Here is a 27703-nt window from a genome sequence, read left to right on the forward strand (position 1 = left end):
TTTCAATCAATTTTCTTATTTATCAAAATCTAACACTGTGTTTAAATGTTTCTTTTCCTTCTCACCTTAAGAAGTGTTGCAAGGAATAAGGGTGAATGATGTATTTCTGCTAAGAGGGACAAATAAAACTGTCTTTTCTCAAGTTCCTATGTAAAATGGAGATCGTGGGGTTTTGACAGGTAAGATATTTACACACCACAGCTTACATTTGTGTATCCATCAAATATTGAAGTGAATGTTAGACTTTGATACATTGCATAACAAACATCAAAAGGATAACACAGAGGATTATATGCACATTAAAATACCTGCAGATGTTTTCTTTTCTTAAGCCAAGTAACACCATGTGCCTATAGTACTTTGAGATATATAACCCCTTTCATAGAGCAGTACTAACAGATCTTTAAAAATAAGTATTTTAGAAAGCACAATAAAAATCTAAGGTTTTACCAACGGAGAAAAACTGTGCTACCATGACTGTTGCACTCAGCTCCTGCTCAGATTTTGGCTAACACAGCTCATGCTAAGGCCTGATGTATGCTGGGAGCAGCGAGAGCATCATGTAGGCAGGACAGGTGGCCAGAAAGAGCTAAAGGGCCATTATGCAGCCATGATCACCTGCAAATTGCTGTCTCCTGCAGCCATCATTTTTGTCTGGCAGTTTCGTCAGAATCTGCTAACTTATGGAAATGATATAAACCAAACCTCCAAGCTGGAAGGTATAAAACATTAGCTTACCAAAAAAAAACCCCTTTTTGAAGTGGATCCATCAGCAGCTGGACTGCTGAGGCTTTCGTGTTTCCCAGTGTGATACAGGGACGCTCACACCATGACAGGGGAGGAAGGATGAACACTTTCACTGTCGGCTAGGTAACTTTTTTTTTTTTTTTGCTAAGTGCATGGATTAAAAGTTACAGGTTGTAACTTATGAAACCATATGACTTGAGCGGTGAATAAGTGAACTCACGTGATAAGACTAGTCTGGGCAAAGGGGACTGAGCCCTGTTTGTCATGTTTGATTGTTGTATTTCTTAATAAGCTCATGAAATAAAGTTCAAATCACAGAGTATGTTGTCCTGTAAATTTGAGAGATCCAAATGGACCATAACAGCTGCTCAACAGGTAACACATTTGCAGATCAAAACACTTCTGTAACTACAAGGCAAAAAATGGTGTTGAACTCTGTATATCTTGCAGGGTCAGATTCTGACTTCACACCACAAAATGTAATTCCCAATTTGGTTGAACATGAGTTTGAATAAGCAGTATCCTCTGGAAATAATTTCAAACCTCTCCAGTTGCTGACAGACATTAGGAACCTAATTAGCAAATGAAGCAATTAGGGGGACAGAGGGGTGGTTCATTAAATTTTATGAAGTCATTAAACTGAGCACATTGGCATGGCCTTGCCAGTCTACCGTACTCTGGGTTTAGTCTACAAATTTAGGATTAGTAGTCATAAAAAACATGTATTATTTTCATTTGTAATAAAAAAGCATTTCTTCAAGTGTTATGCCTATTGAAATAATGTGTCCATCTTAAACCAATGAACTGGAATTAGTCTCAAATATGCCTCCTGCTCTTAAGAGGAAAAGAAGAGGAAGATATCTAAAAGGAGTTACTTGCTCAAGGAAATTCAGATTTCTGTTGAATACAACTGTGTTTATTATTAAATAAAAACACTAACTGATTTGGGGGGAAAAAAAACCCCACAACATTTTGAAAGCCTCCACAAATACTATGATATTCTTCCACTTGCTAGCTGCATGCTGGAGAAGAATTTACCTGCTGCTAGTTCTTCTTACAGATTATTACTGTATCGCATATTTACAAAGCTTTCCACACTTCCGCTTGTCCAGCCCACCAAACTATTATGACCAACGACATCAGGAGCATTAGAAGCAGATGGAGAATTATAAGGCTCACTGGTTTGACAGAGAAAGCCAAAAGGGGGAGCATAAAACCATATTTTATTTTTTTTCTGGTCACACACGGGAATAAGAGCTTTTGGTTTTTTTGTTTGTAAAGTAAACCTCATTTCACTGCAGCTGACACTACAGCTCATTCCAAAAGACAATCATCTCAACAAAACTAATCAAGCTGTTTCGCTGTACTCTATGCACGTAGTATTTACATAATACAAACAGGCACAGTAATACAACTGATTTAAAAGCAATACAAGTATTTGTAGCTAGTCTGCAGCTATTTTTATATTCTGAAAAAATGCATAAAGGAAGGTTTCATGCATTTCTGCCTGTCCTCTGTATTTCCAAGACTAAAGCTTTGTTTTAGAATCACAATAGTGGGGGTCAACTAATACATCTCCATTACATTAAACACAAAATCATGGAACTTCAGAAATACAAACATCTATATTTTTAATACATATTTCGGAAGAGGATGTGAGAGAAAGCAAATTGACAGTTCTCTCACTTCATACTGCATTGTATTTTTTTATAAGCAAATGCTAAACCAACAATACCACTTCGTTCCACCAGTTTTACTGTCTTGACTGCAATTCTCCTCTAACCAGAAAGTCTATGTAGTGCTTTGTAATGGCAAACAGGTAAGCAAATATTCTGAGGTTCTGGTTTTCCATACTCAGAGTTTACAACTGACCTCAAAGTTTACTTTGATATTCACAGACACAAAACAAACCAAAACCAAGCCAAGCACATCAATGGGCTATTGCTGCAGCAGAAAAATCCCCAAATCATCCAGTACAGACACCTGGAGTACACGCACCCACTGTCTGGGTAAAGACAACTTACACCCAAGAACTACCAAGACCTTTACACAGCTCCTATTCTAGGGGCATATCTAAATGAAATTTGGATATTGAAGTTGTTCCATCACTAGGGTTATTCCAAATTACAAAAACAAAAATCTATTTACACATTGGCTGGAACTCTCCTGCCCCCCAACCAAAACAAAAACCCTAAAGACAAAAATCCAAGGGTTCTCAGCTCCCAGGATTTATAACAAAAAACCCAATTTTTTTTGTTATACTAAACCCAGGGTTACTTCGTGTTTCCATTTCTGAAAAACAGCTGATGATCCTTAGTAAGGCAGACATTTACAAGTATTTCTTTATGAGATACAAGAACAGTTGCTCATTAATGTGTGTTTTAAGTTGGACAGCAGGAGACAAAGATTGCTTGGGGAGGGGAAAAATTAAATATTCACACCAACTGGCAAGAAACAGTGTATTGATATAACATCTCTTCCCACTATTAAAAACTCCAGTGAACAGCATACAAGGTTGAAAAAAGAATGATATCAAACAGACTGCATTGCTGCTGAACATCCCTATTTTGAAACAAAATAGTTTAAAAACATTCCTGGGTAACAATTTTACAGATTTTGAATACACTCCTGAGATGTGATGCACCTCCAACCTCCTACTGACTCCTGTAACTTCCTACTATGGGTCAAACTCACTGAAGATGGTTGGGTTGCTTCAGCAAAAACGAAAATACTTCAAACATTCATTTATAAGGACGAGTGCAGCAAACATGCAACACTCCCTTCACCCTGCTTCACCCCAACCACACTCCACACTTGTCAGGTTTCTACACCAGACAAAAGTTCATTGTCCGAATACAGTTCAGAAAATGACATCCCAGGTTAGCATTTGCTTATGAAAGAATTTACGTTGGAGATTCAAGACTTACCATGGTCTACAGTTACTAGATGAAGCATTACTGTAGGACTTGGTATCATATCTGTGCTTCCCTGAAGTCCTTCTGCAGGTGTTTGGGTTGCTTATTTAGGCCAAGCCTCAGTATGCCTGCTTTGGCATGCAATGTAAGACATGGGTGAATCAACATTACAGCCAAATCTGAAGAAGCGATTGGAAACTTGAACACTAGAGAGCTATCCAACCTCACAAGAACCCTAATACAGATCGTAAAGTGTGAAAGTAACTCATTCACAGTATCCCAGTAGATGGAGACGCATCCTAGTCTAAGCAGTCAGACAGTTATCTTCAGCACCTTGCATCGCTTTGGTGTAGCCAGGTGCCTTCCTTTTAGGCATTAAGCAGTCATTTTAGCTTGCCAAAGTAAGCACCTTCACTCTAATCCTCAGATTCAATCTACCTCAGCTCCTCATTAGGAAAATAAAAATAATCACACATCCATATATCCTTTAAATGTCACAAGACCACCTGCATTAGAGATTGTGAGGCACTCAGGTACAATGCAAACCAGGCAGGAACATGTCAAAGAACATTTTTTTTCCCCCTTCTATATATCCTTACTGTTGTGATACATTCTTATCAATGGACACACTTAGGCATACCCACAGCTCATTACCTGACAGTTCTTACAAGATACAAGATTTGGCACAGCTACAGAACATGAAAGTTATTTATAAAAATGGGTATTGCTCCTTGCAGTATGTGCACTGCAAAATTTAAGTAATATATTTCAAATTGACAAGATGCTAAGAAAGAAAATCAAAACCCAAACGATTTAACAGAACGGAGAAAAGGCATATAAGTTAATTCATTTACGAAGCAAGCCAATGTGTTGCATTTCTTGTGTGAATAAATAACAAGATGCTCTTTATTCTCCCAGATCATTAATTCATTTTGTCAAACTGAAGAAATTATCTGCTGTTTCGGAAATGTCCATTTTTATTACTCAAAAGGTTCGTTGGACTACACCTTTTTACCATGTTCTACGTTGGGGATTCAACTTGATGTCCTAGAGACTGATGACACATTGCTATCTTTGAAACACCTAGTAAAGAAGTAACCCCTGAAATTTAAACAAAATTAAAAATCCTAAAGAACACAACTTCAAGTTTCACTCTACCCAATTATCTTAAATTATCTTATTATTCAAAACCACTTAATAAATGAAACAATTATTATAGTATTTTCTCATATTATTTACATCACACTTCCATCACCAGAATCCCCTAATACTACAACAGACTATTAGAATTCTTTCTGGAAAAGGAGGAAAACAATTGTGTGTGTACAAAAAACAAAAAAGCAGTACCTTCATTGGCACCTGTTCTCACAGCCATCCTTGTTCTGCATTATTTTCATGTGGCGAACAGTCAGTTCACGACAAAGAAATGTCAAGACCTATTATCACTGGACTATGTCATGAGATTGCAAAAATACCTAGAAATATTTTTTTTCCTCAAGTTAATTCCCAGGGAAAGCACCACTGGCTCAAGTATCTTCTAGCAAAGTAAGTCTCACCTTTGGCCCGTGAGATGATTTCTTCTTCACTTCAGAAAAAGACAGGGAGTTACTGGGAAGGTTGGGGAGATGAAGGCTCTGTCCTGAAGAGAGCGATGTGGCATCTGACATTACCATGATCTGTTATAAGCGGGAAAGGATGTCAGTCAAACATTACCAACAGAGATAGAAAGAGTCTCACCTGCCTAAGGAACTAGCAAATCACATTGGTAGGAGAATAAAACTTCTCCAATAAACAGTATCCATGTTTCTTCTCAACAGGGGATGGGTTAATGAAACCACACTGCCATCCTCTATTTAATGAGCAAATCACATCTTTCAATTTCCATGCAAATACAACGCAAGCCCCTCAGAAAATAACATAACTTGTTCTATTATGGCTGCTTACACGCCATGACACCCGAGTTCCTAGCACTCTTTCTCTCATCCTGAGCAATGTCTAGTACACTTGAAAGTTCATCCTACCTGCAGTAAAAGGTTCTGCAGGCTGCTGACATCCCATAAATATGTATGTGAAGCAGTCTTTGCTTTCAACTAGAGTGATGTGAAGGAAGACTGTAATGGGTATAGGTGGCAAGGTTTGGGTGGCAGGGGTGGCCTCTGCAAGGAGAGGCCAGGGACTCCCCCATGCCAGGCACAGCTGGATCCAGCCAGCTCCAACGGACCCACTGCAGGACATGTCTGAGCCCCTCAGGCAAGACGGTGGCACCTCACAGAAAACAGGCTTAAGAAAGGGCAAAACACTGCACAGGCAGAGGAGATGAGGGAAAAAAAAAGTGTGAGAAACTGCAGTGTGAACACCAAGGTCAAAGAAGGAGGGGAAGAGGTGCTCCAGGCACTGGAAAAGGTATTTCCCTGCAGCTCATGGAGAGCCCATGCTGGAGCAGTTCTTGAAGGACTGCAGCCCACAGAGAGGCCCTGTGCTGAACCAGGGGGAAAGTGTGAGGAAGGGGGAGTGGCAGAGAGGAGCTGTTATGTTATACCCACCACAAAGATACACTGTAAAAACAGCCTGACATTTTAATGTGAAAGTGGTACAGCTCTAACTTCAGCTTCTAACTTTAAGCTTCTGCTTTATCTCAAGTACAGTAAACTGGGTGGCGGGTGAGCAAGTAGCATTTTTGCTATAACAAGAATCTAGCTCCCTTTCATGATTTTCAAGACTCATAAGTACAAATAGATCATTTCCAGAGACCACAGATAAATCAGCCATCACAGAACAGTTACCAGACACGTAAAGATTCATGCCTTCCCTCTGAGAGAAACTTAGCTAGCTCCTGTCTTCTGCTCCAGCGCTGCTGTGCCTGAATTTCACTGCTTCCTAGCACACCTGTTCATTTATCTGTTGTTTCAAAACCCTAAATGCCAGAGACAGCTTACCTGCTGTCTGACAAGCCCTGCAAAGCTGGAAAGAAGTTGCAGAGCTCTACAAGGAAACCTCCCTCTCTTTCCACAGATTCCCATGCACAAAGTCACACTTGGTTTTGTGGATGTCCTGTGTGGTCACCCTTGCCTCTTCACATGACCAAAACATCCTCTGATCTTGCAGACAGGGAGAGACTGACCCCTCACATGCCTCGTGCACATTACGTTGAAGGAGGAATGGGAAGTGCAAAATTGGGAATGAATCTTGTTGCAGACAACTTTGTTCAAAAGATCGTGTGGTAGCCTGGAGAATATTAAGGGACATGTCTAAGTAATAAAGATTACTTTTTATTAGCCTGTAAGTTGAGCACTACCTTTCAACACTGCTTCTAGAATCCAAAGGTGGAGGAAGAAGGCAATCAAGTTGTTCTCCTTTATGAACATAAGTTCATGTTTAAAAAAAAAAATCTTTAAAAGTTATTTATGTATTCAAACATATTGTGAAGTAAGATTCCACACAGGGCATGTAATATATTTCCTCCCCAATTCCTCATCTGCATTTCTCAGACACCTAAACCAGGGCCTGCCAAGAGCCAGAACTCTCAAAAGTCAGCTGGGCAAAAGCAATGGCGTCCTTCTTGTAATCATGGTAATGTCAACAGCAATTAGCTATTGGGAATCACAGTAAATTATTTCATTTAGCCTGACAAATACCTTTTAACCCTAACTTGCCAAGGGTTGTGGCTGAATTCAACCCAGCTGAATGCAAGAGAGGGCACAAGCAAAGAACAATCGGCAACAAGGATAAGGAAAATCTGTAGCCACATGCACATACCATAAACTTGTGCAACATATAGAGAAAATGCATGTCTATCATTATTTCCTCCCACAGATTAAGTCAAATGGGTGGTTAAATAAGACTGCTCTCCTTTAAATTAAACTCAATGCAATGTTTTAAACCCACAAACTTCATAGAAATTACTAGTTCCATTAAAATCAAATCATCTTTCAGAAGAAGTAGACATAAGGTTACGTGTTAATTATGGAGTTTAAGCAGGTATTTTATTAACACAAAGTAGTTTTTTTCATACACTCATACAACAGAAAGATGCATATCCACATGGAAGAGAAATATCGTCAGGAGGATCAGGGTTTGCCCTACCTTGAAATTAAAAGTGAAGAAAAAAAATTCTGCCAAGGATTCTTTCTCCTAGGGTTGGAGGCTGCCATTTTTCCCCTGAAGCATAAAAGTCTGACTCACTAAAATAAACTGAGGTTCAACCACTGCATAAATTTCTTTTAAAAATTCAGAAACATTCCAGTTTAGAAATATTCATATATTCATCATTATACACAGACATTCTTAGAAAACTGACATTTTAAAAAAGTGTATGGACTTCTGAGATAGCTCAGTTTCTGGGCAAGTATTTGGACCATTAACAGTCTGAGTATTACAGACTGTGTGTTTAGAAACAGGATGCCTGGCTATAGAAAGATCTACAGGGCCAGGACGAACAGCATTTGTACCATCTGAGGTCTGGCAGATTTGGCAAATCTAGTTCCACACAGAGAGAAAATAAATCCTGTGCAGTTTTTAGAAGACAAAATCTGGACATTCCAAATTGTTAGCGCTAAAAATTTCAGTGTATTGAATCCTGCAGCTTGTTATTTCATTATAAACCCTATGAAAAAAGGCAATTGTAGATGCAAAATGTGATTAACAACGTATGCAGTAAGACAGAACTTCAGTTCAGACTACAGACTTCACTGTCTGTAAAGATGACAAAAGACCAAGAAAATCTCATGTAAAATTAACTTTTTGGCCCCTATGATAAAAAACCACACCTGTCTTCCAAACTGATCTCTGTCAGAAAAAGGATATGGTCCTCATTAACATCTCCTATATCAGGAAAAAAAAAAATCACTTGCCTTCTCCTCCCTCTCAAAGAATAAAGTTAATATTAAGTAACTCTCTAGGAACTCTTCCAAAATGTTTGTTTTCTTTGCCAAGATTATCTATGTAAAAAGCCCCTACATTACAAACACTTTTTGGAATTGAGATGCATTTCCCTTTTGCCTAAATTTAGGAAAGAGACAGCTATACAGCCAGTTTAAGTACTACTACTGAGAGCGCTCAGCTGAGAATTATAGCAACTTCTGCAGTGGGTTAACTGCCCTTTGTCCTCCCGTTAGTCAAACACAGAAACACACAGCCTGGCAGATGTACTTCAGCCAGCTTTCAGAGCAAGTCCCTGCTTTTACATTGCCACTATCACACTAGCATATACTGCTTATGTGCGTGTATGTATACATATACAGCTGTGTTAAGTCAAGGCTACACAAAAGCAGCAAAAGGTGGGAATGAGCATATCACAGCAAGCCACTAATTCTGCAGCAAGAATGCAAACTCTTCAAAAGCACAGCAAGAGTTCTCCAGTACAGCCAAAAAAAATCTGGATGTTAGTAAAGTGTTCTTCACTGAGAAGATGGTCGGTCACTGAAACAGGCTCCCCAGGGAAGCGGTCACAGCACCAAGCCTGTCAGAGTTCAAGGAGCGTCTGGACGACGCTCTTAGTCATATGGTTTAGTTTTAGGTCCTGGGAGGAGTAGGGAGTTGGACTAGCTGATCCTTATGGGTCCCTTACAACTTGAGACATTCTATGATTCTATGTATGCATATTGGGTTTTTTATGTTTAAAATGCAATTAAAAAAAGTGTATTTTAACTTTTACCTGTTGGCTGGAACTTGATAATCCTCATGAACTGAAATTCTTTGCACCCATAGGAAGCAGCTAATATTACATGATGTGAATGACAATGCTTCTAAAAACAGGCCATAAAAGGAAGGCTAAAGAAAGTGTGGGCCCACTGCTCAATGGGGCAAGAGACCTCATGACAAAGAACTTGGCTTATGTACTCAATGTTCTTTTAGCCTCTGTTTTCGCTAATAAGATCTTGTTTCCTCAGGTCTCCAAGGTACCCAAGCATCCACACAGTCTGTGGTGGTGAATCAGTGCCCACAAGAAAGAAGGATTGAGTTAGGGTGCACTTCATCCACAGGGACACTCAGGTTCATGAGGCCAGACCAAACGCAAGCAGGGGTACTGAGGAGCTGATCAGTACCATTGCAGGGCAGCTCTCTATCATCTTCAAAAGATTGTGGTGATCAAGGAAGGTTCCTGATGACTAAAGGAAGGCAAACATCACAACCATCTTCAAGAAGGAAGATCCAGGGAACTAGAATCCCATCAGTCTCACTTCAGTCCCTGGGAAGAAGATGGAGAAAATCATCCTGGAAGCCACTTCCAACCACTGGAGGGACAAGAACGTGACTGAGAGCAGTCAGCATAGATTTACTAAGAACAATCCTGCCCAACTTACAGCCAGATCTATGAGATATGGACTGGATAAATAGATGATGAGATGGGTGGAGAATTATCTAGACTGCTGGACTCAAATGGTTCTCTTCAGCTGTGTGAGGTCCAGCTAGAGGCCAGTGACTACTGGTGTCCCTCCAGGATCAACACATAGTCCAAAACTGTTTAATGTCTTGATTAATGATTCAGCAGGATTGAGTGAACTCTCAGGAAGTTCACAGATGATACACAGATAACTATTTTTCAGAGATACCCTGTGCTGTCCAGGAGAAGCTCCACCATACAAACATGACTGTTGGGTTAGAAGATGTTCCAGGAACACAAGAAAAAAGGTTCAGTGAGCTGCTCCATAAGGCATACAGAAACTCAGCCAGCAGGTGAGGTGAACTCCCAAGAAAGCCAGGCTGCAATCAAGACGGAGAGATGATGCCGACATGGCAGAGGATGCCAGTCAAGACAAAGAGAAGAAAGACCAATAGCAGCACTGATTAATGGAATAACTGCTTGATGTCAGTGACTGGACAAAAACAGAAGAAAATGCACTTGCCCACTGATGTTTTTCCTTGTCCTGCTCCAAAGCCCATCTGTTCCAGTGACACCAAAGACTGCAGTTAATGGAGAGTTCTGGGAGAAGATTTATTTTAATAATGGGCGTCAGAGATAGAAGGAGCCACACTCCATCTCACTTTCTCTGTGAAAGGAAAACTGGAGCATCAGTGTGGGCAGCTACTTAACATACAACACTAAACTTGGACAAGAGAAAACTACCTTTCTTAATTTTGCTTTCTTCTGGTTTATACTGTAATTGGGAGGTTTCCTACACCACCGCTAATAAGCCATTCAATACAAGTTTTAGCTCAACATAGAGAAGAGATGCTAACATCAACATAAGGTTCAACAAGATCTCATCCTAATAACATATCTAAGAAAAATTTATGAAAACATATCAGAGCACACAAACATCACAGGAATATCATGTTGGTATTATCTACTATGGTAAACAACTCCTACCACAGACCAAAAGAACAAATGTACATAAGCTATCTTTTACTTTCATTGCTGTCATAGACAGATGTATAAGACAGCTACACCCCGCCCCAACACTTTTCTTGCCAGTCCACCCCTAGAGAAAGATTTTTCTCCTTTTGTCATATGTGCCAATGAAGCATTACACGTACAAGCATTCAAATTGATCTGCTGGTAGTGGTATCTTGTCTCCAGTTCACCAAACACCCACTTCGCTAGCCTGCAGCTGTTGAGCTTGTATTTGAAACCTTTGTCTACCAGTTGCTTTAAATAAAGGACAGCTTCCTGGGAAAGGGCAAAGGAAAACTTATTTTTCCCAAAAAGACAGTGGATAGAGGAAATCCACTGGTATTCACATTATCGCATAGGAATGATCCTACCTGATTGATCAACCTGAATTGACCAGTCTCCATAATACCTGAACTGCAGGCACCTTCTAAGGGCATTCCAATTTGCTACTCAAGACAATTGAGTGCTGTGGAATGAAAAACTGCCATGTATTTAATTTATGTAGATCCATGCACTGCTGAACAAAGGAAGGGATCGGGAACAACAACTGTGCGCCACCAATTATCTTAATATAATCAGGAACCCTTTTCCACTATCCCTTTTCCAGGAATTTGGGAAAAGTTATGAAATTGTAATACCTGTACATTAACCTACTAACAACTGATTCAGAAATCTCCTTACAAAATATCGACCTGTCAAAGACAACACTAACCTACCAACACAAGGTTGGCAGCTTGGAGTACCCAGGTACCCAACAAGAACCACCCACTTTCAAAACACAAAACTTTGCTTTTCAGATCCCAGTACAGAAAGCGTGAGGAAGAGCCCCAAAGTGTTCCATGGAAGATGGTCTTCTCTTATTGCCAATTTCTACAAATGCACATCGTGCCACCCATGATGCATAGGAGTCATAGATCTACCACCCCACATAGATACCTACACAGTTAGAAACTGCACGAGCTGACACAGTTGCTCCAGAACACCACAATCCCCTTATTAAGGCACATTATAGCTTCTGCAGGGGAATGAACCACTAGCAAAAAGCTGTTGCCTGTCTCCTAGTTTTCCATTTTCCTGAATGAAAGGAGGCCATCAACAAAGCTAGAACAATCTTGCTTCAAACAGATCCACACCAAGCTACATGTTGTAGTTTCATTTACTGAGCTGGTAATCTACGAACACCTTCATACAGCAGCCTCAGAACAGGCTGGTGAGCTTCCCCACGATGTGCTGCAGAAGAATTCAAACAGTATTTTCAGCAAGAGCTATGAGATATCTGTTAGAATTCTGGGAAAAATGAACCATTACTGCAATGTTTCTGCAGCCCTGCAGATGAATTATATTCCATCGTGCATCAGTAGCAGACAAACAGACTTCTTTGTGTGGTCCTGGGCTCCCGCACCCCATGTTGTTTTACAGTGAAGAACAAGTTCATTCACCACTGAAAGCACTAAGAGTAACAATAAAAACCCAGTTGTCCTGAACAACTATTATTCCTATTTAAACCAAAAACCTCACAAGGGAATAGAAAACCTTTTAGAATTCTTATAAGTTATTTGCTTGAAAGTAATGTATAGTTTAAGAAAATTCAATTACTTCATTACGAAAAGCACAAGATTAAAGATAATCCCTTCCCTAGAGCAGTATTATACCTAAGGTTGGTTCTGGGTAGAAGCCAGCTATTCCAACTGACACAGAGAAATTGCAAGGAAAGAGGGAGGATAGAGAAAAGAGGGAAATCCTCATGATTTCATCTTCATTACATGGATTAGAAACGTAGGTTTTAGAACAGGCATTATGCAGGCATCTCAAGTGACTGAAAAGACATTTCTCAACTGTTTAACAGTAAAAAACCAAAGATTTGAAAAAAACTCAAACAACAGAATGCAGTGTTATTTTGCAAAACCTGAATTTTTACCTTGATACTGTTTTCTAAAAATTGCATGCCTCTCAGAATGATTCTTTCTCTCTCTTGACCCATTAACAGATCAGCTGTCTTCAAGGAAATAGTTACTTTTCTACAGAAGCAGAGCTACTTGTATTTCCAAATCAATTTTATAGAAAGCAGACAAAAAGGACACCTCTGTTGCTAAAAAGAATCATTACTATTCTAAAAGTGACCTATTCCTTGCATCCTCTAAATCTGAAACCTCAAACTGTAATCGTTAATAGCCACGTATTTTATATACGAATTTTACTACTTTTGTCCATAGTGGTAACTGCTCTCTAAGGTGCACCTACAAGGCTTTTCCTTTTATGAAAGAAAATTCAACTATTAAATGCTGTCTGTGTACTCCTGGATTAAACAACTAATTTTGAGTCTCCTTCCAAAAAAGTGGGAGTATTACATAGCACAAACATTTTTATTTACATATTTGCAGCTATAGGAGAGAGGGCTGTATTAAATTGCTGTCTTAACATGGACTGAAAATATTTTCACTACTTTTTCCTGCAAGAATCAAAATGAAGTTATTCATAATATCATATTCAAACAAGTGATGCCTGAGCAAGTCTATGTTTCCAGAGACAAAATTAAATTTAACTGTTAGGTAGCTGTCATTCAGCATCTTCAAAATGAATTTATTTCTACTGGCTCAATAAGCAGATTAGGTGTAACTTTCAATTTTTTCTTGAAATTGAAAAACGTGGAAGCCAAAAAAAGCAATAGAACCAGCACTACTGACAATACAAAATACATCAGTGGAGTCGGACCCTGTTTATAAATGGTTTTAGTGGGATTCAACATTCAAAAAATCTACTTCAGGTTTGAAGATTATTTTTTCATGACTGTAATTTCCCAGTGTCATCCCTCTTCCCATATCCATACACAGGAATCACAGTGCTGCCTCTTTTCCCTCAGGCTCTTTCATGTTTAGAGGCTGAAACTAACCAGAAAAGGTAACTGGCAAACCTAGGAAGGAATGACCACATAAGGATCAATGCTTACTGGTGTTTACTTGATGAAAACTTCAATCCTACTGTATCTACTCATGCATAATTTCATGCTGGTCTAGAGGATGAGCTCTGTGGGAGGCTACATGTATATAGTTCTGTGACCACCAGTAGCTTGACAATTTGCTTAGTAAGAAATGGATTAACTAAAAGTCATCATTTGTATACAGGGTGTCTTTGGGGATTTAAAGCAACAGGTTGGATTATGGTATATGCTACTAATTCACAAGTCATATCTGTATATGTTAACTCCACATCATTAGGTACTACACTGAGTAAATGGTGCAAAAAATTCTCAGTGGCATCATTTCCACAGCAAACTTTTCTAAAAGAAATGTCATTTAGAACATAGATGCAAAGAGATGGAACATAAACAATTACACTGACTGGCTTGATTGAATTTGCCCAGCGTACTCTTCAAAAAGATTTTATTTTCTCTGTAAACATTTCTTTTTACATTTATGAGAACAAGGTCAATTGAAAGTAGGTAAATGGTAGAGATGGACTTGGGTGTAACTAAATCTTTTCGGGGGGGGGGGGGGGGAAGTTCAGTGTAGAAAATATGTTTCTGAAGGTGGAAAACTTTGACAAAGAACTTCGCAAATTGGATACGGTCTTTGTAAGATTGAACCAAAGGTTCCTATTTACCTTCCTGACTACAGAAATACAATGTCTGCAGCCAAATCAAATCCTTCTTCTTGTAAGGGCTGAAAAAGTAATTCTCAGACTGGAAGAGGAATCAGCAAGTTGGTGCCCTCCTACTAATGATGACTGACTGCACATTTATGCTTCAATCTTGCTGGTATAAAATAAAATGCTAAGATAGAAATATTCCACAGAGTTAATCTACATATGGGCGCCACCCTAAATGTCCTGTTTGCCTTAACTGAAGCAGCCACAGTGGCACTGCAAATCTGTGCTACAGTTGTGTTCTCACTTGTTTAATTACTCGGGATATTCGAATGTTACTCTTATTCTCTGCCAGTGAACTGTGGATAACCAGTCAGAGCTTTGGGCACAAGAAGGAGATGCATATGGGTAACCATGAGAATGCACTAGCAGACTGCTAGCACTTCATTTGAAAACAAAAACAAACAAACAAAAAGGTTCTTAGCCTAAAAGACAAAAGAACATTGGCTGTAGCAAGTATCCCTGACTAGTTCGCATTTGGGATGCCACAAGATGTATGAGTGAGGGAAAAGGGGAGCTGTGAGCATCCAAGCAATAATTCAAGGAATCTGCAGCAAGAGACAAACACACAGACAAGACTATACTGAATATGGCAGCATGCAGGTGCCAGGTGAGCCTGCACTTTTCCCTTCAGAAGGACATACTATTTGTAATAGACATATGTTTATGCAAATGAGAAATAAAGAATCATGTTTAGTAGTGTACGTCAGTGGAACGACAACGCCCAATGACTTTTGCCTGGAGAAAAACTAATGAGAGATCTGGGTTTTGAGGTGCACAGAAATCAAGTGAATTACACCATTATTTAAAAGCATGTAAGCAAAAGTCCACCATCTTAGAGTGCTTTTCTTAAAGCTACCACTCTGCGCTTTACATTAATATGGTATCTCATTCATTTTGAAGGACATGAACTTAATTTTGACTGACTTGTTGCCTGTCAAGGAAATTCAGTGATTTGTTACTTTTACTTTTTCTTGAAGACAGCCATAAGTATTAATTGTTTTGACTTATAAGTAAGTGCAAAACCCATCTTGTACTTCATTATCCTGTAAATGCTTTTCTCAGCCTAAAGCATGGAAGTTACAAGTGAAGTTAATGTTTCATGAATTCATTCAGTTGTCTATTCTACTTATACTTGGAAGTGAGCACCAGCTTTCCAGGGCTTCTACAATAGTAAAAGAAAAGCCTGTGTAAAACATTTCATAAAAGTGTAACAGGCTTTTCAATGCTGGGAGATGTAAGCCTTTCACAGAGACTTTTAGTAACAAGACAGACAGAATGCTATTACATCATCTCTGCCAAGTTGATCGGACAAACTCCTAGGTCAGAAAGCCTATAAAGGGAAGCACAAAACACTGATAGCTTCAAAAAGAGACGCATTTCTTGGAAGGAAATTGGGAAAATGGAGGAGAAAAAAGAAAAATAAAAAGCCAGCAGTTTGTAGCCTCCAGCAGACAAAAGGCAACGACACAAAGCATTTTAAAAATGACCATGCTGATATATTCAGGGAAAGAATTTGATCAAAACACCCCACATTTCATTCTTTACAATTAAGCAACATTTTTGCTTTTGTTAATTCAAGAAACCTAAAATTAGAAGGCACAGAAAATAAGCAATAAAAGGGACACCTCCTATTTTTACTTTTTTTAACCACCACCCCCCCCGCAAAGTCCCTGCTGGCATCATTTAGATTTATTAGACTTGTGCGTAAAACTTGTCCATTGACAACTGACCTGATAGGATTAATATTAAAGCAGTGGCTCATGAAGTTTTCCAGAATACAATCTTGATGTTTTATTTGCAAACACACTAAAGAGCCAATACATTGTCCAGACATGGATACCCTCTTGCACCTAATAAATGCAAACACAAAACACAGCTCATGCTTCTATTTCAATACAACTATAGTTGTAACAGTTCTCTTCTCCAGGAGGATAAGAAGGTCTTTCAGACTACAGCCGCTACTTATTTTTGCTTTGTTTTCAAAGATCCTCTTCAGCAGGCTGAATATTCTCACACTAGCTCCCTGTTATCTCCAGCCCAGAACCTACTATTGTCTAATTGTGCCAAATAGAGCTACCCATTTTTGTTACAACTGTTCAAAAAAAATAAAGATAAGCATTAGCATTTACATTAGTAAACCCACAATATGAAGGCTTGCTTAACATCTCTATCAGTGACCTGGAGGAGGCGGCAGAACACACTCTTATTCATGAGGTTTGCAGATGACAACCAACTGGGAAAGGGAAGCAGCTGACACTTGAGAGCAGGGCTGCCACCAGGAGGGACCCAGACAGTCTGGAGGAATGGGTTAACAACAGCCTCATGAAATACAATCAGGACAAATGCCAAGCCCTGTCCCAGCAAGGCAGAACCCTGCAGCCATGAGGCTAGGGTTGGGAAACAGCTCTGGGGGATTGGCCCTGGGCACTGGAGGGCAGGAAGCTGAGCCAGGGCCACCTGTGTGTCTGGGCAGCAACAAGGGCCAACAGTGCCTACGGTCACATGAGCAGGTCACAGCCCTGAGAGCCAGGGGAGGGCAGGGACTGTATCCTCTGCTTGGTGCTTGTCAGACCCCACCTGGGTACTGCCTCCAGTTTGGATCCCCGACACAGAAACACCAACAAAATGGTGGAAGATGAGGCGAGGCCACTAAGACAGTGGGGCTGGAGCCCTTGCCCTGCAAAGAGAGGCTGCAGGACCAGGGCTGGTTCAGCTGGGAGGAGGGACGGCTTCGGCGGCACCCAACAGCATCCCTGGCACCAATGGGAGGGAATGGAGGAGACGCAGTCGGGCTCTGCACAGTGGTGTGTGGCAGGAGGGCAAGAGGCAGCAGAACAAACTGACACACCAGAGGCTCAGGCTGGAGAAGAGAAAGAGAGAAGCCTTTTTCCCCATGAAGACAGCCCAGCAGTGGAGCCGGGGCCCAGGGAGGTTGAGACACCTTTGGCCAGGGAAGGTTTCACACCCAGACAAGGAGGGGTGAAGTCCTGAGCAGCCCGGTCTGACCCTATGGCTGAGCCTCCGGTGGTCCCTGCCAGCATGAATGATTCTGCCATTGTGTGAAACACAGCAGAACCGTTTCCACTAACACACAAAGTGTAAACCTAGTTTTGGCCCTGTCTTCCCTCCAAGTGGGCAAACCTCCTTTGGGCTTTTTCATATCAGTTAATTCTACCAACATGTAAAGAAGTCTTGGTAAATTTTCTGGTTCAGACTGTGTAACATATTATATAAATTTAAGTAGGTTTATTTATACTTATACTTACAGTTTCTAACTTGTTCTATCTTACAACTACTGAATTTATTCTGCTTAATATAGAAACATTTCTCTTTAAATGAGATACACTTTATTTTCTTGTTACTTCCTCCCACCACAGTAGCCCTCCTGTATTTCACCTCTGGAAAGACAAGCAAGCAATGCTTCACGTATAAGGTCTAAGTTCTGCTTTTGCAGAAGTAAACATGAATCGCTTGGTTGTGAAGACAGATATCTAATCATGTATTTAAGGTAGGCACATGCTCATTTGCTCACCCATTCCACTTAAAGACAACAAGAACTGAGCTCTTACACAAAGTTAATCACAAAAACACTTCACTTTGCTTCACGGTCAGGTCAATCTTTATTATACTAATCATGCAGCAGCAATAAGCAGCAACATCTTTATTGTGATGGCTTTTTACATGGGTGCAGGACTCACCCCTCCTGCCTTTAGCAGCTTTCTTCTGAATTCCTCTGTCGGGTTGTTGAATGTGAGCTTTTCACAGCGGAGGTGATTTACAGGTGGGTGGCCTTCAAGGTGCAGGAATAAGTCATAGTCAAATCGAACTTTCTTAGGTTCTTCCTGAGGGTTGAAAATAACCAGATAGAAACATCTAGCACCAAAACTAACTAAGTTGAAAACAAGGGCTACATAAAGACTGTCAATTAAAATGAAAATTATGTAATTTTTAACCATTCTCTATGTTCTCGGAATTTACTAAGCATCAGCAGAGCTACAACAAATCAGAGAAGCTCCTATCAGCCCATGATAACACATGGTAAAATGCATGAACTTCATGAACTTCAAGCTGTCCTGACAAGGCTTAATTGAAAGTGTTATGTCATGTTTGGCACAGGCTACAGACATACGCATAGGCAAGTATCATGATGCAGCTGACACAAGGTAACTCAGTCACCAACACAATCACACTTCTGAGCCCTAGATAGTACTGAAGACACTGCAATAAGTTTTGAATGCAAATTCCTCCACCAAAGCCAAAATCTATTGTTTTCTTCACAAGTTGTAGAAAGGGGTAAGAATGAAACTGCTGCAGCCAACTATATTTGATCTCCTATGTATGGGGTCTGCTCATTTATTAATGAAACTTCATTGCCTTGAACAAGTGTGGCCAGCTAGATTTCAAGTATTCCACCACAGCTTCCGAACGATTAAAATTCTCTGCCACTGCCATGAAAAAAGTGAAACTGAATGTTCCCTGTAGCAATATGGAGAGAGAAAGAACAGGAAAGGCAAATTTACCTTGCAAGAAATCATTAGTGCTCTACTGTCCTGAGAAAGCCTCAGCTGAAAAAGGACACTAGTGACATTGAATAGACTTCAGTTTGTAATACCAGAGAGAAGACACTAAGTACATTTTGTGTTATACATTTACACAGTCCCTTCTAGAAGCGGTACATAAATTAAGTGCTCTTTTAAGCCAATATTAAGTAGCCCTTCCTCCAAAGGTCCTGATGTGCAACAGAAGCCACCAAACCAATGTCAGTCTTAAGGCAGAACACAAGTAAAAGGTCAAATTCGGGAAAAGCTTTAGTAAAAAGGGAACCACAAGGGAAGAGGAGGAAGAAATACAGCAAAATCTTAGCACATATCCAACACTCCATGTAATCAAAATGTGTGCTCTGTTCAGTAACAGATGTTTAAAAAATTCACATTAAAAAAGTTTAGTTTTGATTCAGGATTCCAAGGATGTGAAGAACAGAAAGCATAGAAATCGCAGTTATTCCAAAAGTTAAATCAGAGGTTGCAAATACAGCCAAGGGACATCCTCATCATCCCATATCTAGACTTGGAGCAGAGACAACAGGATGGGACCTGAAATAAAAGGCCTGCAGTAGTCTGTTTCTGAAGACAGAAGAGAGTAGTTCCCTTAGATGAACTATTTTCTTGATGGACCATTTTCAAAGGCAACCACGGACCAAGATACTTCTTACTGTTAGAAAGATTAACATATGATTTCTTGGAGAAAAAAAAATGGAAGTGATTTACTCCCCAGTCTGCTTAGAAAACTGTGATGCTGCTACAGGCAAACAGTTGGTACCAGCAGCTTTGCCATAAAAGCAAAGTTATAAGAATTTAAAAACAAGAGTCTTCAAAGAATTCCGTGGACAGTTAGATGAACGTAAGTAGTGGTTTCAAAGCAGACTTTTACTATACAAACAACTCCCAGTACCACTGCCATTATTTCAAAACGGGGTGACAGTGAAGGCAGAATGTACTGCAGTTTATAAGCCTTATCCTTAATGGACTGCATTTTCCAGAGTAGGAGTCTTCTGACCTAAAAGCATTTTTTCAAGAACTTGGTCTCAATGGATAACAACTATAGCCTGCTGCTGCTGAATTTGGGAGGGGCGGTTGTTTATTTCCCTAATTCTTTAAAGCTTGGAATATTTTCCATCAGGGTGACATGCCTATTAGATTTTCTACCAATTTCTACTTAGTCCTGGGAACAGGCACCTTTTAATTCTCCATGGTCCAGGTGGCTTCCTGTATCCCTGCCTTCTCTATTCATTAGGGTACTTTCTGAATCAGAAATTGAAAAGTTGTCTACCTTGAATAAGTGATGATGGTCTGTCTCCTCTTCCTCCTTCTGTCTATCTCCTCTTTTTCTGTACTGGAATACCTGTGAAGTGGCTTAGGGGAGGAAGAGTAGCTGAGCCAGGAGAAAGCAGTAATTTGCCTCAGGAATGCCAGCTCAATTTTTGTGCCACTTTTCTTTTGTATTGTACCGACCCCAGGGAAGGGCATGCTGCTGCAGCTGTGTGAAGAGCTAGCTGACTCACAGTCCAACTGCTGCTGCTTGTCGTATTCCATGACACCAAAATAGGGGTGAGGGATGTTTGCAAACTTCCTAATTCCACATGCTGCTTGAGGGTGAGGTGAGTTGTAATCACTGCTGCCCTCTTGATCTCAGTCTAAGCCACAACTCCTGCTGGAGAACTCCTGAGACTTGCAGGTCTCCACAGTCAGCAAAGGCAGCGAAAAGTCTGAGTGGAAAACAAAAAAAGAAATGTTGGGCAGGAAGCTTTCTGTAGAGATGCTTCAATGATTGACTCACTGTCTTCTGACTTTGCCCAGTTTTGGGATGAGCTCTTAACAGAGAAGTTAAAGAGAATGGGCTGCTTTTCATTAGATTTCCTGAATGAATCAAAACAGCTTCCCTAATGGAGACAGAGCTAAAAAGCATACCAAAAAAGCCAGTCAACTCACTGAGGCAGTTCTGTTTCCTTTTCCAACAGCAAACAGGGTAGACTAAGCCCTGCTCTTCACAGATTGATACAGGGAACATTTCAGAATTACCTGTTCGAAACCTACAACTTAGGAAGTGCCTGAGCAGAATTATCCACATCTCACACCTTGACAGAGCTTTCTGTGAAAGACAAAAGAACACTGGAATATCTACTTGAAGGCATAAACAGCTAACAAAGTTGTACTCTAACACAAATTTTAAGTGACCAAGGTTCCAGCAAGAGTCTTGTACTATGCATTTCTATTTTCTTTCGGTTTTAGTTTTTCACCAAGCATTCAACACATTAAAAGATGTAACGCTGACTTGATTAAAATAAATTATGTTAAACTACTTCTTGGTAATATAAAATAAACACACAGGTGTCTTAGAAGCACATGCAAAGTATAACAGCAGCACCACTGAGTCACATGACATACAAAAGGAACCTAAAACATTGCAGTTAAGGTACTGTACCTTAAACCATGCAAGCTTTTTGCTCTTTAATTCCCCCCAAATCCAATTCTTTTTATCTGAACAAGTTATTAGTAATACAGACCCTGTTACGTACATTAAAGGAAATCTCTGTATTTGCTATCAAAGAGACCCACAGTAAGTACAGCATTTACTTAGACTCAGAATTTGAGATACCACAATAACACAAGCTTTGTAGAACAGCACTGGGTTGTTTTTAAACTGTGCCCCCTGGTAATGTTGAATTGAGTAGAAACAACGTTCACATACAGTCTAAAAGAACGTTTTTTCAGACTGAGGATGCAGGATTAACAAAAAAAAGAAAAAGACTGTTTTGAAAGATCAAGACCTGAACAAATTAGAAAGATTGGCAATACTAAAATAGAACAATGAGTTAATTATGAAATCAACATAATCAAGATTGGTTTCCTTTCTTAAAGTTTAAGTGGCTCTTGAGCCTTCTTTAAGCATTATTTAAAGTCTGTCCACTTCTGAGTAGGGCTATTAATTCTTCTGAATAATTACATTCAACTTCTTTATTTTATCAGGTAATCCTAATTTCATAGTTATCTACTAAATACAATTATGCATTTCTAAAAGTTAACAGTGACTTTGAATTGAGGAACAGCACTGTTCACTGACAAAGCACTGACAAAGATAGCTTTAAACCTAATTTTTAAGTGAGTTTATGAATTAAACTGTAATAGAAAACCCTGACTTCCACAGGATTTTTTTAAATTTTGGTTTTGGTTTTTTTTTTTTTAAATGAAAAGTATGCGATTCCATACCTTGTTTTTGAAGTAAACCTCAATTGGTAGAATGAAACCAGCATACCCAGATTCTTCAACTTTGTAGGGTGGATCCTTGCACACTGAAACAAAGAGGAAAATCCTGTATTTAACACAAAAAAATAACGTTGTAAATGCACAAGCAAAACATATGAGCAAAATAATCTGCAACAATAGTTCTATGACAGCACTATTACAAAACTGCACACACACAGTAGGACGTAACTGTGCACAACTCAACGTGAATGCTGCAAGCAAATCATTCCTGCCTGTATACAACCCTACAGTTTAAGGATAGCAAATTTTTAATTTTTTTTTTCTTTTTCAATCCTTTCAAACTGCTAAAGCAGAATCAGCAAGGACTTCAACACCAGGTGGACCCACTGAGTACCTAAAACAGCTACATAGGCATTGCAGCCAAGGCTTGTTCTGGGAATGGAAAATGTAGGATTTCACCCTGAGAAAAACATGTAGAGGGCAGAAGAAGTGCCATTCATGTATTCATAACCCAATACTAATAAAATTCTAATTCTAATAAATGTAATTTAAAATAAATTTAATTAGAACTAATGCTAATAAAATTGAAATCTGTATTATTGAGGGGAGGGGGGAACACAACACAACATTCCAGTATATAGTGAGGAACCTCAGGAAGGTTAACTGTTGTATTATGTTAAAACAGTATCCAGGTTTACCCTATAGGATTCAGACTTCTTTAACATGACAGTGAGTATTACTAGCTCCAATATACAATCTTTGCCTTCAAGTTTTCAGTTTAATGCAAGGGCTTTTAGTTACATGAAAACCCCATAGTATTGAACATGAGCTCTCTGAAGAAAGTGGCACTAGCCTGCCAACTCCAGCCAGTGACGACAAGCAGGTTGTTAGTGAACTTGGAACAGAAGCTACCTCTTCTTTCTCCTGTTTGGCTATATGACAGCCTCATTACAGAATTCACGCCCAAGTAAGACAAGCACAAAGGTAGGCTGAGCTTGGGAAACCATGTGTGTCCTGCAGCATCAACTCAGATGCATCCAAATGCTGCATTGATATGTATGACAACTCATGTCATATGCACTACCATCTCACTGACATCATAGGACAGTGACAGTTTCTCTACTGTAGACTGGTAGAATGATGCAATTCATACACAAAGGGTTGACTCCTTCAGAAACATTTGCTCAAGCTCTGTCAATCTTGCTGACCAAAAGAAGATTCAGACTCCCAAGATGGATCACCATTTGCTAGGATGCATGCTCTTTTCAGAATTGCCTGGTAGCTGCTCACTGCACTGTATCGGGTGCAACTTAAACTATACTTTACAAAAAGTGTGTCTTGCAATCAACTGTGCAGGGCCTGAATACCAAAAGTATTCTTTTTAGCAAAGCACCACAGATGGGCACTTACCACCCTCTATCATCCTGAAAACGTGACAAAGCCCATCAGACACATCCAGGAACATAATCGCTGCTACATTCTCAATAGTATGATCAGTACGCCAGCTTTCTGAAGACATACAAGCTTGGTTTAATCCCCAAGTAAATGAACACAGCAGAATTTTCTCCTACTACTTTGTCATTCTCCTCCTGCTCTGCTAGCACCAAACCCACTCAGGGACTCCAAGGATGAGGAAGATCCAAGTCCTTGCTCACCTACTGCAGCTGGTTATCACTACCCAGTTCACTTCATGCAATCAACGGAAAGGGAAAAGGATGATAAAAATGGAGCAAGAATAATCTCTTTTCCAGACTCTTATGCAACACTGTTCTTTTGCAGCTACAGAATCTAGTTTGTTTTTCTTGGCAGGAAAAAAGAGGACATATAGTTTGTAAAGCAGGATTTTAAAGATTTTGAAAAGTGTCAAATCTGAGAGGTGGTTTCAGCCACACAAAGCTTTTAAGTTGGAAACTGAGCATTTTGTGTTAGAACCTCCCAGAAGTAGTATTTCACCTTATATTGACATGTCTTAACTTAAGAGGGCTTACCAGCATTTGAAAAATGTAAATATAATAGTCCTAGTTAAGCACAGTGACAGGTTACGTAATACATACTGACAACTTTTTCAAAGATAGAGGAGCCTTCCTGCTCTTCCTCTGCCTTCAGAAGACAACTTGAAAAGAAAGCCTTCCCAGTATTATTTGAATGGACATGCAGGGTTCGGAAGACTGAAATCCACTTATATAAAAAGAGGGAAAGATTATACAGCAGATATTTATCCAGATGGAAACATAGAAACTTTAGAAACTGTAATAATACATTAACTGTTACAGAGATTTCAGGCTCCATTACGTGACATGTCACAAATCGGCTTTTTTTTTTTTTTAAATAAATATCACATCAACTTCTTCCTGAGCACTTAATTGGTGCAGAAAACACTGTCAGCATAAATATTTTTCATTCTCTCCCTCAGATCTCTCTTCTTTCAGATTTCCACAGCTGTTAGCCATGCTGAATAGTACCTTGTCAGTTTCACATTACTGTTCTGAAAACAAAAGTCTGTTACACTTGCAGGCTTTGTTGAAACTTGGGTGATGGGTTACAAAACACTTAATCACAAGGAAACTACTTTGGGTGCCTTCCCAAACTGAAAGATGGGCTTTTAATAGAAGGAAAATTCTACAATGTCATGAATGAAACCTTCCTGAAAAAAAAGTGACTGAGCAAAGCTCCATGCTACTGTGTATGTGCAGACTGCAACTAAAATGAATGCTATTACATTTTCCTCACCTTTCTTGTGGAAGCCGCTACTATATGTACTGGCAGAAGCAGCATCTTTGTGCACTCTGAACCACCACCCACTGGCATAAGCTTTTTTTGTTTTGTTGAACTGTTTCAAGTAGTAACCAGGGCTGCAGTGATGTGTGGTTTAGCCAAGCCAACAGGCAACCATCCTAGCAAGGTTTCTTGAGTGAAGAAGAGACATGTGCAAGAGTTAGATAAACCACAGAAAAGGTAGAGAGAAAAAAAATAACAGGACAGGAAAAAAAAAAAACTGTAGCAGAGAAGGAAAAGAGAAACAAAAGCAAACTGCAAGTGTAGACCAACAGCGCAAAACCAACAACAGAAACCAGGAAGGAGTGATTCTGAAGAAGGAAGCACCTGGAAACTCAAACATGCTTCTCAAAGCTCATTAAAAAAAGCAGCTACACTAGACCAGGTAGATAAGCAGAAAACACTACCCTCCTACAAACAAATAAACAATTTCCTCCCCACCCAGAGGGACAGAGGCATTTCCCCAATGACTTCTCCTCTCCTTTGAAGTGGCACATACAAATGCATTTCAAGCACCAGATAAACAAAGCCTCTTGCCCAACGTTATCACCAAGACTTAATTATCTTGGTCTTTTTTTTTTTCCTATGGAAACAGCTTGTATGATCACAACGCATTTCCTCCCTCTCTCCTAAATCTTTTGACTAGGTGGTCCAAATTCAAGACAGTCTCTATGACAATTAAGCCCCTAAAGATTCCTACAGACCCAGTGAAAAATTAGTGCCTGCACTGAGAAGGCAGTTCCAGAGAACATCTTCACAGAGATGCAGGGAGAAACAGCCAGCAGTATGCAGAATTACAAACCAGTTACAACAGTGTCTCTTCTCATGAGAACTGTAGGTCCAGGAGAAGAGAAGTAAAGAGAAAAGCAAAAGTATGCAGATTTGTTTAGGCCCACTGGCCACAGAATAAGCTGGGTTTTTTGGTTACCTGTGGAAGGCAAGGTAAGGAGTTCATGATACTGTACTGTTACCGTATCTTTGTCAGACTGCAGGATCGTTTCTCTTCTTCCATAAAATGAAAGCTTTAATCTTAGGTATTTGCAAATGCATTTGCTAAACACAGATAGACCAGCCCCCTAAAGCAATTTTAGGTGCAATTTTGAAATAAAAATAGGAGTTCATGCAACGCAACTATACAGCCGAAGTCCATCCCTTCTGTTCATCATGTTTCATTGTACTTTGGGTTGAACATTGCTGTAACAAGTAACACTGGTATGTTTGAGGCCACAGAAGGGAACTCAGATCAAACAGGGCTCTAACTATAGCAAAAGCTGTTCAAATACTGCATAGGAGCTTGAACTTACATGAAACTAAAAGACTACACAAGCTGTTAAAGGATGGAGGGAAGAGGGGAAGGTGTAGAAGCTAGAGCAGAACAGTTCAGGTCCTAGGACAAGAAGTAGCTGTCATAGGACAAATGCCGTATTTCCATAATGCTGGGGAAGCATACACATGTACCCACATGTAGAACTGCACATGTACTGACTTCCAGTACTGTACATACCTCAGGTGCTCACCTACAGTATACTGTCACTTAACTTCCCTTGATAGAGGACTATTTAGACACTCAGCTGCAATCCTAGCGGTATTACAAACACTTCACAACAACAGGAATAGTCAGAAGCATATTGGCTATGCTGATCCATTCATTTTGACCAGCCTTCCCATAAATACAAGTGCAATAATTCACAGCTGATAAAAATTATGGAAATGTTCCTCAAACAAAACATGCCTGCCAGAGACCAACTGCGAGATATTAATGTGCATCTTTTAATGAAAGCTCAGAAACAAAATTATCAGTACTAATACACAATTTTATTAACAAGGATTTCTCCTCCATAAGATGTCAGTATCCGTTTTGGTCTAATTGCCTATTATACTCATAAGAAAGAGTATGCGAATGCTCAATTCTCATTCAATGCACTCTACAACTAAATTCTTTTGATAATGCCAGCATAATGATTTACCCAAGGTCACAGTAAGCCAGGACAGGAATTTACGAGTTGTAGATTATCTGTCCCCTATTTGTCAGCAAATATGCCTTCTCTACAGCTCACATAAATGGCTTAAATTATTTATCTCAAATGTTTTGCTTCTTTACACCACAAGTGAAGCACTGCTTTTTCTTTTATTGTGTTCACGCATGCATTCCCATGTGTTGCATCAGACATTAACTGACACCTAAAGAACAGATACAAACCGAGCCATGATGATGCATTTTAGTAACAGTGACCACACTGAGGCCTTTGGAGATAACAATAACAAAATTCTAGTAAGAGCTATCCTTTTTACAAGCTTTAACATGAGATTCATTTGCCACTCCAACACTGTTAAACACTGCATTGTGAATAGATTTCTTCTTTATCAAAAATGCAGTCAGAAGGAGTAAGGAAAGGCATAAGTTCCTTTTAGGCAGATACTGACACAACAACATCAGTACCATGCAGAATAATGACTGTAACAATTCACATATATTTTGTATACCTTGCGGGATACACTAAGTGGGTGCTTGGAGGAAGTGAAGC

General features: G+C 39.6%; 1 protein-coding gene across 3 annotated transcripts in view; it reads right to left on the reverse strand.

Annotated features, from left to right (window-relative positions):
• MLLT3 (MLLT3 super elongation complex subunit) overlaps positions 1-27703 on the reverse strand; it is a 140361-nt gene that overhangs the window by 42786 nt on the left and 69872 nt on the right. The window contains exons 3-5 of one of the 3 annotated variants that reach the window (XM_076362489.1): positions 22407-22489; positions 18339-18482; positions 5219-5338 (exon numbers count right to left, since the gene is read on the reverse strand). In XM_076362489.1, coding sequence (XP_076218604.1) covers positions 5219-5338; positions 18339-18482; positions 22407-22489 — 347 coding nt within the window. The remainder of the gene's footprint in view (positions 1-5218; positions 5339-18338; positions 18483-22406; positions 22490-27703) is intronic. The other 2 variants (XM_076362490.1, XM_076362492.1) reach the window with 2 other exon arrangements.

Source organism: Aptenodytes patagonicus, chromosome Z, assembly GCF_965638725.1.
Source record: "Aptenodytes patagonicus chromosome Z, bAptPat1.pri.cur, whole genome shotgun sequence".
In the NCBI taxonomy this organism is placed as follows: Eukaryota; Metazoa; Chordata; class Aves; order Sphenisciformes; family Spheniscidae; genus Aptenodytes; species Aptenodytes patagonicus.